This window comes from Rana temporaria, chromosome 6 (genome assembly GCF_905171775.1).
Source record: "Rana temporaria chromosome 6, aRanTem1.1, whole genome shotgun sequence".
In the NCBI taxonomy this organism is placed as follows: Eukaryota; Metazoa; Chordata; class Amphibia; order Anura; family Ranidae; genus Rana; species Rana temporaria.
This window is the reverse complement of record NC_053494.1, coordinates 56,795,756-56,811,123: the sequence shown is the minus strand read 5'-3', so window position 1 is coordinate 56,811,123 and position 15,368 is coordinate 56,795,756. Positions and strand designations below refer to the sequence as shown.

Below are 15,368 nucleotides of genomic sequence, written 5' to 3'. Positions count from 1 at the left end.
ATATAAATAATATAACAGTTGATTAACCATATGTTGCTGCTACAACAGACAGTATCAGTGGAAGAACAAGGTAATAAATTGGGAATTGTTAGAACCATGTGTTGTATTATTTTTCACAGATTCTGTTCAGGATTATAGTATGTGCCAAAATTAAGTATAGAAGGGATTGCAGCTAGCTGCTACTTTGGTACTGGTATTATTTTGCATAGTCTGCAGAAGGCAATTTGCCGGTTTTTAAAATCTCATAAGATTAAATCCACCATTCTCCGATTCATTAGCATTCATGTGGTCAAGAAAACTAGTAAGGAATATATAAATAACTTCTGTTTGAAAAAAATCCTCTTACTCTGCCATTCGTAATAATCCATCAAGGACTTTATTTCTATGACTCACTGAGAATGAGGTTTTAATATTAAAGATGGTACTTTGCTTTCTGCTTTTCTTCCTTATCCTCTAAAATGAAGAGAAAATCCCCTTCATGTTATATGGAGCAAAGTTAGTGTTACATATAATGTATGATAAATTCACTGCATATAAACTCCTCATATATGTATTTATGATATAGATATCACTTCTAATTGTACTTAGGGAAAATTATTTTAAGCATAAGGGTTTGAATGGTAGCAAAAAAATATAGGGCCAGATTCAGGTACAATTGCGCCCGTGTAACGTAAGCCGTTTACGTTACACCGCCGCAAGTTTTCAGTTTTAGTGCCCGATCCACAAAGCACTTACCTGGAAACTTGCGGCGGTGTATTGTAAATACGTCCGGTGCAAGGCGGTCCAAATCGAATGGGCGGGTATACTTTAGACAGCAATACGTTTGCTGTCTAAAGTTAAGGCACCCAAAACGACGACTAACTTTGCGACGGGAAACTAGACTAGTGGCGACGTAGCGAACGCGGAAAACCGTCGTGGATCGCCGTAACTCCTAATTTGCATACCCGACGCTGGCTTACGACGCAAACTACCCCCAGCGGCAGCCGCGGTACTGCATCCTAAGATCCGACAGTGTAAAACAATTACACCTGTCGGATCTTAGGGATATCTATGCGTAACTGGTTCTATGAATCAGTCGCATAGATACTCTGAGAGATACGACGGAGTATCTGAGATACTCCATCGTATCTCCTTTGTGAATCTGGGCCATAGTACTCTGTAGACTGGGATTCCAGCTACTTTGTTCTAAGCTGGTCCATTTTTCGAGATAATGCTGCCCTAAGAAATACAAGATTCTCCCCCAAAAAGTTTTGGCAGATAGGTATTCAATTGCAAATGAGTCACACTGTGACAATTCTGCAATAAAACCTTATTACCTCGCAAACATGTTTTGAATGTACACTCTTGGCATGCCTTAGTACTAAGATAAGTCAAGATGAAAGAACTCACACGTTTATGTGTGTCAACTACATCATCCCATGGCCAGCCAATTAGTTGAAGTTGCCTAATCCAAAATACTGGGCAAAGATTTTTGCTGCAGCGGAGGAGCTTGCAGACATTGCATTGATGGGAGCTGGAGGTAGGTGATGCTGGGGAGTTAAATAAGTGAAAGTTCCAAATTGTCCATATAACTCTATTATGATGGAAGATCAAGACTGTCCCGATGTAGGTAGCCAGGTTAAGTGCTTAACATACAAAAGTACTATTCGATAAACAGCACAGATCACTTAAGCGTAAAAATGAGTTTGCATGTCTTTAACATATAGTAATGTACTTTTTTTCATTCAAATCTGATTCTCTAACATTGTACTTCAATGACATCATAACTGATTATTATAATTTTTTTTGCTAAACATGACATAGACGCTTAAAAATTTGCAGTTGTGAATGCTATGAGCATTTTGAGTCAGAATCATTAACTTTTTTCAGGTGATAATGCTGCTTTTAAAATGTTACATTGGAGTTTACTTTTTACTTAAAACCTCCCCAAAAGGGAGTAGTTGACGTGCTGACGTCATCACGCTCTACAGTCTGAGCGGACAGATGTTCGCCAGCCAGCCAGCCCATTGTTACTATTGCTGTGTTTTAACCCTTATTAAATACATTTTTAATTTGGATTTACGCTATGGCAAGCACTGAATAATCTACCATCTGAACATAGAAGCTGCCTTACAGCAAGATCCCGGATAAAGGCCTGGGCTTTACAACCGCAGCCGCAAGCGCATTCCGCTTGCCATTTGGTAAGCGTGCAATCCTTAAAGGGGTTGTAAAGGTACAATTTATTTTTTCCTAAATAGCTTCTTTTACTGTAGTGCAGTCCTCCTTCACTTACCTCATCCTTCGATTTTGCTTTGAAATATCCTTATTTCTTCTGAGAAATCCTCACTTCCTGTTCTTCTGTCTGTAACTCCACACAGTAATGCAAGGCTTTCTCCCTGGTGTGAAGTGCCATGCTCATCCCTCCCTTGGACTACAGAAGAGTCAGGGCGCTCTCTACGTTGCAGATAGAGAAAGGAGCTGCGTGTTAGTGGGCGTCCTGACTCTCCTGTAGTCCAAGGGAGGGGGCGAGCATGACACTCCACACCAGGGAGGAAGCCTTGCATTACTGTGTGGAGTTACAGACAGAAGAACAGGAAGTGAGGATTTCTCAGAAGAAATAAGGACATTTAAAAGCAAAATCGAAGGATGAGGTAAGTGAAGGAAGACTGCACTAAGGTAAAGGAAGCTATTTAGGAAAAAAAAAATTGTACCTTTACAACCCCTTTAAGGTATCAGCACTCTCTGGTGGTGGATTTTTGTGTTGATGTCATTCACTCTTGCACGATATTCATCCTTGATCTTCATTCAATATTGGACTATTATTTGTCACTTCTTGCACTATTTTATGTCATTTTGATTATTGGCTTATCGGTACTAATTAGCGTTTGGTGTCACATTGTTATTTGTTGAATTTCATTTTTTAAAGGATCATTATCATCCTTCATAGATTTTAGTGATACATTCCACTGCATTTATAGGTTAGGTTAGCGCGGCTACATTTTTTGTTAAGGTTATAGACTAGTCTGAAAAAAGTGACAATAACTATTTGATATAGGGGGAAACACTGCTCCGTTAGGCCCGTTCACACCTGGGCATTTTGGGATTGTGGCAGATTTGCTGCGATTCTACCCACAATCTCAAAACGCACTACAACCGCAAAACACAGGTTCAGGTAAAACCGCAACAAATTGCATTGCATGAAGCTTGTTGTCCTAATAAAGGGGCATGAGCGTCTTTTGTGCGACAAGCTTAACGAAATGCGATTACCACACGACAACCATGACAAAACCGCACACAGTTTTAGGTACCATTGAAAATTTGGGCATCTGAACCTGTGTTTTGCAATCTGCCGCAAACCCAAAATGCCCAGGTGTAAATGGAGCCACCCTGGTTCACACATATGTGATGCTGAATGTTTTAAAACTCACAGCTTCACCTGACAGGCTAGATATTATGGGCCAGATTCACATAGGTTAGCAGGGCTGGACTGGGACAGAAATTTGGCCCTGGACTTCATCCAGACTGGCCCAATTTGACAGGTCTCTCCCATGGTGGCCGGCCAAAGAATCAGTTCGGTGCCCCCCTTATGGGACAAGATTAGGCAGAAGTGGGAAACTCCCAGGCCATAGCTGTTGAGTCAGCTGTCTGTCCCCGTCCCCCATGCTCCTCTGTCGTCGTCCCTGCTCCTCTGGTCCTCCCCCTGCTTTTTTGTTCTCCCCAGGTGAGCGCTGCGGGAAGGGAGAGACAGAGGAGCAGAGGGGGGCAGCAGTCCGCTGTCACTGAAGCCAGCCCACTGAGCCATCGGCCCACCGGGAAACTCCCTGTAGTCCCAATGGCCAGTCCATCCCTGTAGGTTAGCGGATCTTTAGATCCGCGTAACCTATGTGATTTAAGATCCGCCGCCGCAATTTTTTAAAGCAAATGCTAATTCACAAAGCACTTACCTCAAAACTTGCGGCGCCATATCTTAAATCCCCCGGCGGAATTCAAATTCCGCGGCTAGGGGGAGTGTAGTATTTAAATCAGGCGTGTCCCCGTGCCGATTTAACTGCGCATGCGCCGTCCGCGAATTTTCCCGGCGTGCATTGCTCCCAATGACGTCGCTAGGACGTCATTGGTTTCGGCGTGAGCTTAACTTGTGTCTAGCGCTTTTGTGAATCGACGTACGCAAACAACGTAAAATTTCAAAATTTGACGCGGGAACGATGGCCATACTTAACATTGGCTGCGCCTCATAGAAGCAGGGGTAACTATACGCCGGAAAAAGCCGAACGCAGACGACGTAAAAAAAAAGCGCCGGGCGGTCGTTCGTTTCGGAATCGGCATATCTCCTCATTTGCATAATCGTCGCGTAAATAAACCGAAACGCCACCTAGCGGCCGGCCTGGAATTGCAGCCTAAGATCCGATGGTGTAACACAGTTACACCTGTCGGATCTTAGACATATCTATGCGTAACTGATTCTATGAATCAGTCGCATAGATACGACCAAAGTAAATCAGAGATACAACGGTGTATCAGGAGATACAACGGTGTATCAGGAGATACACCATCGTATCTCTATGTGAATCTGGCCCTATGTGTTCCTATTGAGGTGGTTTACACAGGTGCGAGTCACACGCATTGAGCTTTAAGTGTGGTCTTGTGTGGTTTTTGTAGAGAGAGAGCCACAATCGCATCTGTACGGAAATCACACAGAAACTGGAATGACATTGCGATTTCAGTACACATAGATGTGAACCCAGGCATCTGGATGTAATTTTGAGTCACCACTGTGAACTGGCACCTGGGATTTATTGAACCCTGCATTAAGCTGCTGAGGAGTGAGATGGAAACTTTTAGGGAAAATTAGAAAGAATTTTAGCGGCAGAAGGTAGGTCTCCCCTGATTTACAAAACAAGTTCACGATAATATTATTTTGACATTAAAACTACTTAAATATTTATTTACCTTAACATTTTGCATGTAGTCAAAGGCCCCTTTCACATGGGTGGACTCTACCAGCTCAGAATAGAATCTATCCGCTGATCCCTGCTGGGCAGGCGGATGGCTGGTCCATGTCCACTTCGATTATGCAGAGCGGACACAGACACAGCACGCTCTCCTCTATTGGTGGTCATATATAAAAACAGACCGTCTTTTTGCTTACACCTGACTGCCATCCAATCCAATCTGCTAGGCGGATCGGATTGTATGTTGGCAGGTGTAAACGGACACGTCCGTCGCTCCATAGAGGCTAATGAAGGGTCCGATCGGGTCTGTCCTTGTGAAAGGACCCCAAGATGAAGTGACCTACTGTATGTATGGACAAATGTCAGGCATACAAATTTGAACTTACTAAAATGTTAATTCTGTAAGTTTTTCCACCATCTGAGGTTAATCTCCCTGGCGGTATGATTATGTCAGATTTTACAATGTTTTGCATGGAAATTTGGCGTTTTATATTGTAGGCCTGTAATTCTTAGAAATAATTCACTTAAATCTGTCCAAACAAGAGTCTAGTAGACATCCCGGGTATGATAAAGTTTGAAACACGAAATCATAAATTATAATATAATAAATAACTATAAATACTGTATTTATTGGCATATAACGCTCACTTTTTACCCTGAAAATAGAGGGTAAACTGTGCCTGCGTGTTATACGCAGGGGGCTGTGGAAAGTATTTTTCCTGAAACTTCCCTCTTAAAGTTAGGGTGCGTGTTATACACCTGTGCGTGTTATACGTCGATAAATACGGTAATTATAACAAATAATAATAAAATGTATTTAATAATGTAATCAAATCAAAAAACACAAAAATGTTCTTAGTTGCAGAATTGTCGCTGTCATTACTTTCAGTGTTTGATAACGAATTTCCCCACAAATCACTATCGCTCAATTCTGAAAGTGATTCTATTTATTAATCGCTGTTTTCTAGCTTGTCTAAAAGCACTTTTGACGTAAAGGGACACTTTTTGGTTGCTATGGACAATCTCCCGTTTCCAAGGCAGAAAGAACAGGATTTATAATATAAAACTGCATGCAGGGCACTGGACACACCACTAGGGACAAAAGGGATGTGAAATTATTTGATACAGTAATGTAAGAATACAGTGTACTGTATGTATTGTGTGTTTTTCATGGGCATCCATGATTCAAAAGCCGCACCTTCTCCTCAGACTGTTCCGTGATAGGCGGAACACACATTTTCCCAGCAGGGCCTCTGTTCAGTGTTCCGCCTATCACGGATGTCCTCTCGTCCGAGGATGAGAAGGCATCCATAATAGGCGGAATACTTAACAGAGGCCCCGCTGGGAAAATTTGTGTTCCGCCTATCATGGAACAGTCTAAGGAGGAGGCGCGGCTTTTGAATCATGGATGCCCGCAGCCTGACGGAGACTGTCATTGGCGTATAAGACAACCCCCAACTTTGGATGCATTTTTTTTCATCCAAAAAGTCGTCATATATGCCAGAAAATACGGTAGTTTAGTCTAGGGAATATAACAGACAAGAATACTTACCTTATTCCTCACTCTGCTTCCCTCCAGTCTTGGATGGGTGATGAGTGATTGATGAGATTTTTAATCAGCTGAATCAGTTCAGATCTAAAATACTGATGGCCTACATGCACACACAATTTTTCCCTCACTCTCCCTTTCCACGCAAGCTACACATGCAGAAAAAAAAATGGTTCTAAAAAAATACATATTTCTGTTCTTGGGGAATAACAAAAATCAGTTTCTCACATTAATGATGCATTTCAATAATAAAATCATTTAGAAATCACAATCAATCCCAGAACAAAATAATTATGACCCTTGTAGCAAGTTTGCATGTGCAATAAAACAGCACATTTGTCAGGTCACCTGAGGCTAGAGCATAAGTTTCCCCATGGCACGGAGTCCAAGAGCCAGCAGGTGTTCACCAGAGCCTCTAGTGGTGAGGATGGACCGGGCTGCAACTGGCTCAAGGTCGCGGCCCCCAGAGTCTCCTAGCTTACGCTCGCAGTAGACTACAGGAGGATAGAGAGGAAGCAGCAGACCAGGATAACAAGAGATAGTAAGGGGAAAGCCAAAGGTCAGGGCGACTAGCAGACAAGGATAAACATAGAACATGCCAGAGGTCAGGGTCACAAGCAGGCAGGGATAGTCGAGAACAAGCCAAGATCAGTAAAACAGAGACAGACGTGGAGCACACGGCAAGCAGGAAACCAAACACACAATGGCTTAACAAACAATGTTGATCAGCACAGCTAGCTTGCAGTGCACAGGTTAATATAGAGTTCCCTGATAGGGCCTGGGGTGGAACCATGCTTAGAGGAGAAATTACTTAAGCAGCCAGGTGAGAGTGGCTGGCCTCTTAATCTGAGCACATGGAGAGGTAAGCTGACAAACATTACTGCATAACCATGGCAACATTGTTAAAGGAGTTCTTTGGTCACAGAATATACGTTTATTTTTATTTTTTTGTTCAATAAATTTTTATTATAATTTGAAAGATTAAAAGATGGACAAGTGACAATCGTAAATAACAAAATTACAAAGTCATAAGAATATAAGAGCGGTATGCATAGTTGGGCAGTTCCATAACAATGAAACCCTTCAAACGTCATACACCAAAAGTACACCAGGAGCATCCTAGAATATACTGGTAGCAAAAAACAAAAAATAAATAAAAAAAGCACAACAATAGGAAGCCAACAAGCACTGCTTCCGTTAAGTTGCACCCGGTCCATCCTACACAAAACGAAGAAAAGAAGCAAAAGAAAAGAGTGGAGGGGATAAAAGAGGGGATCAAGGTCAGGAAAGAGGGGGGGTTCTCCGCCACAGATAGCTACTAGACAGATAGGACATACCAAGCCATCGGGCCGCTAAATTTTACCCAGGTTGAGACCTAAGATCAGCATAAGCAGAGGTAAATTTAAAGGCAAACCAGTCAGACCATATTTTACGTGATTGGTCAGCTTTATTTCTAATAGAATAAGTAAGATCCTCCATATGATAAGTATGATCCACCTCCTCTAGCCATTGGCACATAGAAGGAATAGTAGCCTGCTTCCAAAATTTAGGTATTCGAGATTTCGCAGCATTTAGTAAATGTGGCGTTAGAGATTTCTTATATGAGCTAACTGGTTTGTCTGTACAGTGAAGCATTGTAACCCAAGGATCCCCAGGGGTCTCAAAGCCCTGGATTTCCTTCATCCAATAAAGGACAGACCGCCAGTACGGACGGATACAGGGGCAGTACCACCACAAGTGTGCGTGTGTCGCACGGTCACCGCAACCCTGCCAGCAAAGAGGGGAAACCTGTGGAAAAATCCCATGAAGCACCACTGGAGTGAGGTGCCATCTAGTGAGCAATTTGTAATTGACTTCTGCAGTCCTCAAAGACATCGAAGAGGTGTGAGCTAGACAAATGATTGTAGATTTCTGAGTCTATGAGAGTTCCTTATGAAGATCTTTCTCCCAATTGTGCAAAAATAAGGGTTGACCTGTGGTGGAAAGGGATTGCAACGCTTTATAAAAGTAAGAGAGGTCTCTCAATCGGCCGGTCTTCCACAAAGGCAACCTCTATCTGCGTTAGTTCCGATAGGTCTCGAAGAGATCGTGGGAGAGCTCGCACAAAAGCTGTGAGTTGGCGATATTTCCAGTGGATACGTTTATTTTATAACCGTAGCAGTGTAAAAGTTATCAAATGTTTTTTTATTTTTGACAATCCAATATCAGCTTTCTTGAAAAATATCCTTTTACGTGTGCTACCTGTCTGCTGGCCAACTCTTTCCACAACTTCCTGGAATCCCTGCATGCATTGCAGCTTCTTCTCTGCTGTTTACTTTTTATTTCTAACACCTATATATCCCATGGTACCTTGGTGCCTGCAAGCAGGGATTCCTGTGCTGACTCCACCTCCTGACATTCCTCTTTTCTGCACCTCTGTAGTGCAGAAGAAGGCAGACTCTGAATTCTGTGACACAGCAGTGTCTACTCACAAGGCATAAGGAATTTGTGTCATAGAATACTAGGAAGTAATTCCTGCTGAAATGCCCAAGATTCGAACCATCCAAGATCCCTTTCACACTGCGGGCATTTTGCAGGCACTATAGCGTTAAAAATAGCGCCTGCAATCCACCCTCCAACAGCTGCACCATTCATGCACCATGGAGCGTTGCGCTAGCATGACGGTAAAAAAAGTCCTGCTAGCCGCATCTTTGGAGCGGTGAAGGAGCGGTGCGTTTACCGCTCCTCCACCGCTCCTGCCCATTGAAATCAATCGGACAGCGCGGCTATACCTCTGGCAATGCGCTGCCGCAGCAGCACTTTGCGAGCAGTTTTACCCTTTCTCGGCCACTAGTGGGGGAAAGAGCTGAGTTTTACCACCGATGCTATGGAAGTGTGAAAGGGGTCTAAGGCTGGGCTTAATCATAGACTGCATAAGCTGAAATCTGCATTTGGTATTTGATAGTATTATCAATAGTTCGCACCTTTTTTGTAGCAGTGGTTTCCCTAGATGTTTGTCTATGTAAATAGTGACTCTAGAAAGGTGGCTGAAGATCTATAGCCAAGACCAGAATAGTTCACTGTGGGGTAGGCCAAGAAAGTACATACATTTCAAAATCTGGTAGTAGAACGAATTTAAGGGTAATAAAATTATCCCTGTAAGGAGACACGTTTTCGGTCTGCTAACAGAGGCAGGTCTTAGATTATGCAGTCTTAATTGCTCACAAGTGTGTTTCAAAGTAAACTACAGTGGCAAAAAAAAAAAAAACTATTTTAACTGCAGTCATATCAATTTCTAATTTACAATCTCCAAATATTTTTTATACAACAACTAGATACAGTTATAAAAGCTCTGAAGTATTTAACATTTCAGACCGTGAGATGTTATCATTAAATTTACCCTTACAAGGAATAAACTTGCAATGAAAAGCAGGTCTTTAATTTGCACACACTGCTCTTCTCAATTTAAATCCAAATAATTGTAAAAACGTCAGGTAATTTTTTTACTTGAACAGTATGAATTCATTAATTATAGTCCTTGAGTTTTTTTAACACCCTACATCCTGTTTCCCTGACTTGGTTTGTAGAAATGTAGATCAGTGCCACTGGCAGGGCATTTACATGCTGAGTGATTTATTGGCCTATCTAGTATCCAATCTAGTAATTGATTCATCCATCAGAATTTGAAGTGTCAGTTTTTATTTTTAAGGACATTCCAGGGGGATTAAACAGTGGCTGAGTATTAACTTGGGCCAAGAAGAAGAACAAATTAACGCATGTAAGCTTGACACATCATGAAATAGGAATCCTTGACGTTTTCAAGAGTTAAGTAAAATTTGATACTAGCATTTAAGTCTATACAGTTATAGTCAAAAGTATTGGTACCCTTCCACTTTTTCCCCAGGAAATTCCAATTTGCGGTGAAATAAATTGAAAATGACACCAATTAATTACATCCACCATTCTTTATTCCATAGAGCAGATGCTTTACTTTTGCTTTATGATGTTATTGTCGCTTGCCATGTCATATGAAGGATCTTTGGGAAAAAATGTAGGAGTACCAATACTTTTGGCCATAAAATGTAGTGTTTGTCAAGTTGAAACTTATTGCAATTAGCAAACTGAAGGCTTTATTTCTCAGATTCTGCTATGCCTGTCTGAAAACAGGACAACCAAATAGCTTTTTCCTTTTGGATTTAAACTGCATTTTCCAGTGCAGTGTTAGGCCTGGTTTACACGTATGCATTTTTTAGCGCATTTTCAGTTTTGCAGAAACACACTACAGTCCATTTAACATGGTTTCACAGGGGTCATGTTCACATCTGTGATCATCATTTTATGGAGAGGGCCAGGAACTTTTTTCTTGTTCTTGGTTTCATAGACTTCAATGGATCAAAAACATGTATTGAAAAAATGCAAAATGCAGGCTGAAATATGCAAAAATAAATAATGAAAACAAATGTATATTTTACATTATATTTATTTATTACATCATACCCTTATTCTTCAGCCTGGCAAAACTATGACTAAACATAGTATTGACAGGCTGACAATACTATGGCTACGATAGATCAAAGATAGAATTATTTTTTTTCAGCCGGCAATACCATGACTGAAGCACACGTTGCACAGACTGTGAGGAGTCATGCAAAAATGTTTTTTTAGCCAGACCAGACCCAGGCTATGATAGATCATGAAAATATAGAATAATTTTTTTCAGCCGGAAATACCATGACTGAAGCACACGTTGCACAGACTGTGAGGAGTCATGCAAAAATGTTTTTTTAGCCAGACCAGACAATAAGGGCTATATCACAGAAGAGCATAACCGCATACACCGGATTCTAGGGACAGTGGTAGTTCTTCTGTTCTTCCAACAGCTTGGTGTTTGTCTACATTCAAACAGCAATGGCTGCTGTCAGCCTTTCAATATTTTGAGTGGCTGCTGCCAGTCTCATGCATCTGTCATTCCAGCTGCAGGAATGTGCAGATTCTGGGTATGTCGTTATGTATGAAGGATGCCTAAGGGCCCTTTCACATGTACGGATCTAGTGAGGATCCGTACAGGTCTCATCCGCTTGCTCAGGCGGGATCGCTCCGTTGATCCCCGCAGAGTCGGCAGATGACAGGGCAGTCCCCGCACACTGTACAGGGACCAACCTGTCAGATCTCCGCTCTTCCCTATGGGGGGTTCAGGTGAACACGGACCGTCTGTCCGTGTTCACCCGATCCGATGACGGATGGAAAAATAGTCTGCAGAATCGGAGCATAGTGGACACCAATGAGATCGGGTGTCAGTGGATGTTCATCCGCTGACACCCGCTATCCCATAGGGATACATGTATGTCCGTATTTCATCCGAAAATGGATGGATATAATACAGACATACGGTCCGCTGGTGGGAAAGGGCCCCAACTGTATCACGGGTTGCAAAGACTGTGACGAGTCATACAAAAGTAACAATTTGTGCTGTAAAAGTTCAACACAAATGTCATGGAAACTACAGCCTGTTGCAAGATGTCTGGGGTAAAAATAAGGAAACTAGAGAGAGAGATAGACCAGGCCCCAGTCATCATTTTTGCCACTGCTCACGTATTGTAACAATATTGGTTTGTTGGTCAAATATAATAATGAGTCCCTGTTTGTTGCCCATATATTGGAATAATTACCCTTTTTTGCCTGCAAATTGTAAGGACAGTCCATATGCTATCCATACATTGCCATAAAAAAAATTGTCCAACCATTGTCAAGTTTGTCCATTCGTAGCCGGTATATTTTCAGAATTGTCATTTTTTGCCAACATATTGTCAACTCAGTGTTGTTTATTTTTTTAACCATATTATTATAATTTATTCTCTTGCAGGCCTTCTACTATCAAACCCTGCCCCTAAAGATGATTATTTTGGCCTCACCCCCACAATTTGCTACATAGCACTACTCACCCCAATATTATGCCCCCAATTTATTGAACATTTATAATACAAACAGGCTTTAATACACTTAATGTTACACTTATATATTTCTTAGCATGCAAACTTTTAGGAAAAAATAAATATAATTGATGTGAGATCAGCTTTAGAAATGAGCATGAACGTGAATTTCCAAGAAGAACCTGACAGAGTTTTCTAGATAATGTGATGTTCTTAAGCTAGATAACAGCATCAGATAAAGGAGCTCTTACCAATACTTTTCCTGAGGCTAGTGTGGTAATCATATGCAGTCTCTTCCTTTATTTCTTTAAGCAGTTTTTCCAGAGCTGGGTTTTTCAAAAGCTGGCTGGGAACATTTGCTAAGATTCTGTCCATCTGTTCCTTCTGTTGGGGAGCCAGCATTTCTTCTTGAATCTTGTGGTGTATGTAGTGAAAATATCTCTAAGAAAACAGTTGTGATTTAGCATAGTAGAGAATTAAATTGTTAACAAACATGAGATGCAAGCAGAATTCTTCTGCGTCTATTGTTCTCGGGGGTTGTGAGGAAAGATAAAGACTGGCTTTTCAAAACTGATTTGGCTGTTCTGACGCAGGAAGAGGTTTTAGAACAAACATTTCGGGGCACAAATGACTTACAGCACAAATCCAGGGCGGATACTGTAATAACATAAAATAATGAGCAACAGTTTGGAGAAACTAAATGCGGTTGTAACTCTAAAAAAGAAAAGAAAAGAAAAAACTCCTATTCCTTCAAAGCATGAACAACATCATAGTGCTGTTGCAGTGTAATTTGTCCCTTCCTTTGTTATAAAATACCTAGTTGATCCTGCCTGTTCGTGTATCCTATGTAAACAGACCACGGTAATCATGGTTGCTGATCCATGATACCGTGGTCAGTTTACATGCCTCTGTCATCCCACAGTCTCTCCCACTCCTTCCCTGCCTGTCAGCTCAGTCTGTGTAGTGAGAGCCGATCTCCCCTGCTGCTATTTTTGCTGCAATACAGAACCTCATTACTTGTATCCTCTCTGTTTTATTAAGGATCTAAAGTACCGGGTGTCAGTTTTTTTTAAAATTATAATCCTAAATATCTCCTTTCACAGCGCCGTTCTGTGATCACATGACCTCCCAATGCTGGCTGGCTGACCTCAGAGGGGAATCTTAGCCCCTCCTGCTGCTTTTCTTAGATCAGGAAAGGAGAGCAAAGGGGGATCACATGACCGCAGAGCAGTGGTGTAAGAAAAGGTATTTAGGGTTATAATTTTCAAAAAACTGACACACAGTACTTTAGATCTTCATAAAACAGAGAGGATACAAGTGATGAGGTTATGTGACTTAAGCACTTTAGGAAACTCAAGTTTCGGCTTTCAATATTCTGCCTTCCCTAAGCTGCCTAAAAGGTAAAGAAGAATTTCAGGTATGGCTATTTATGCAAAGTTACAGTGATCCAGCTTGGACCAATGCAACTATGCAAATACTGTACCTGGGGGTCCATCTGGAAGCTGGAAATTACTGTAGTAAACATTGCTCCTACAGTGGTCTCCACTAGCTTCTGGGTCCTCTGCCAAGCAGCTGCCGTTATGCATTATGAACAAAGTAGGTTGGCAGCTTTGGCACGGGCGCCATTCAGAGACCCCTTTTATTTCTCAATGGATAAAGTATTCTTTGATCGGATAGGGTGCAGAGGTGGGTGGTGACATGATTCCCTTCACCTTGTATAATAAGAAAAATGCTTTGCATTCATTGAGAAAATGCAAAGCATTCTTTAACCACTTGCTTACTGGGCACATATACCCCCTCCTGCCCAGGTGAAATTTCAGCTTCCGGCACTGCGTCGCTTTAATTGACAATTGCGCAGTCGTGTGACGTGGCTCCCAAACAAAATTGACGTCATTTTTTCCCCACAAGTAGAGCTTTCTTTTGGTAGTATTTGACAGGGCCGGTGCAAGGATCTTTGACACCCTAGGCGAATCCTAATTTTGCGCCCTCCCCGCTGCGCCCCTGACATCACTTTACTCTGCCCTTGCAACACATGTGACCTATCTGACACCCCCCTTATCTGACACATACACTGACCCCCCTCACCTGACACAATGACCCCCCCTCACCTGACACACTGACCCCCCCTCACCTGACACACTGACCCCCCTCACCTGACACACTGACCCCCCTTACCTGACACATACACTGACCCCCCTCACCTGACACAATGACCCCCCTTACCTGACACACTGACCCCCCCTTACCTGACACACTGACCCCCCCTTACCTGACACATACACTGTGACTGGCCCACCTGACTCTCACACACACCACACAGACAGAACCCCCACTCGGCACTCCACAGACAGTGTAATGTAGTTCAGAAGGGATCCGTCCTCCTCCTACCTCGACTGTTTTTGGCTTCATCGTCATCGACTATCATCCAGTCTCTGCTCAGGGGCCAGGCTAGCGCCATCCTCCCGCTCCACAGTGTCCCCGCCGAGACCAGGCCAGCGCCATCCTCCCGCTCCACGGAGGTCAGCTGCTCCTCTCAATGCTCCGGGCTCCCATCTCCATTGAGCCCCGCCCCTCCGCTGCACACACAGACACACAGCGCTGCACCAGAGGGACAGGCTAGAGCAAAGGAGTCCCGGAGCAGCGCTGTGTGACCGGTCTAGAAGATGTAACAGTGCAGCAGGGCGCTCAGCGGGACACATGAGGGATTAGTGGTGGCAGCGCACAACGAGCGATTAGGAGAGGAGAGCCGAGCTCACACAGAACAGGGGCTGTGGTTGCGCCCAGGGCTGGCCTTAGGTGTTCAGGCGCCCTGTGCGAGCAAAGCCTGTGGCGCCCCCCCCATCTTCACCGATAGATAGATAAAGAGAGAAAGAGAGAAAAGAAAGAGAGAAAAGAAAGAAAGAAAGGAGAAAGGAAGAAAGAAAGAGAGAAAAGAAAGAAAGAAAAAAGGAAGAAAGAAAGAAAGAAAGAAAGAAAGAA

General features: G+C 42.7%; 1 protein-coding gene across 1 annotated transcript in view; it reads right to left on the bottom strand.

The window, feature by feature from the left end:
* Positions 1–15,368, bottom strand: part of DNAH3 (dynein axonemal heavy chain 3) — a 483,492-nt gene that overhangs the window by 382,018 nt on the left and 86,106 nt on the right. Inside the window, exon 6 of the mRNA XM_040356847.1 lies at positions 12,641–12,830. Coding sequence (XP_040212781.1) covers positions 12,641–12,830 — 190 coding nt within the window. The remainder of the gene's footprint in view (positions 1–12,640; positions 12,831–15,368) is intronic.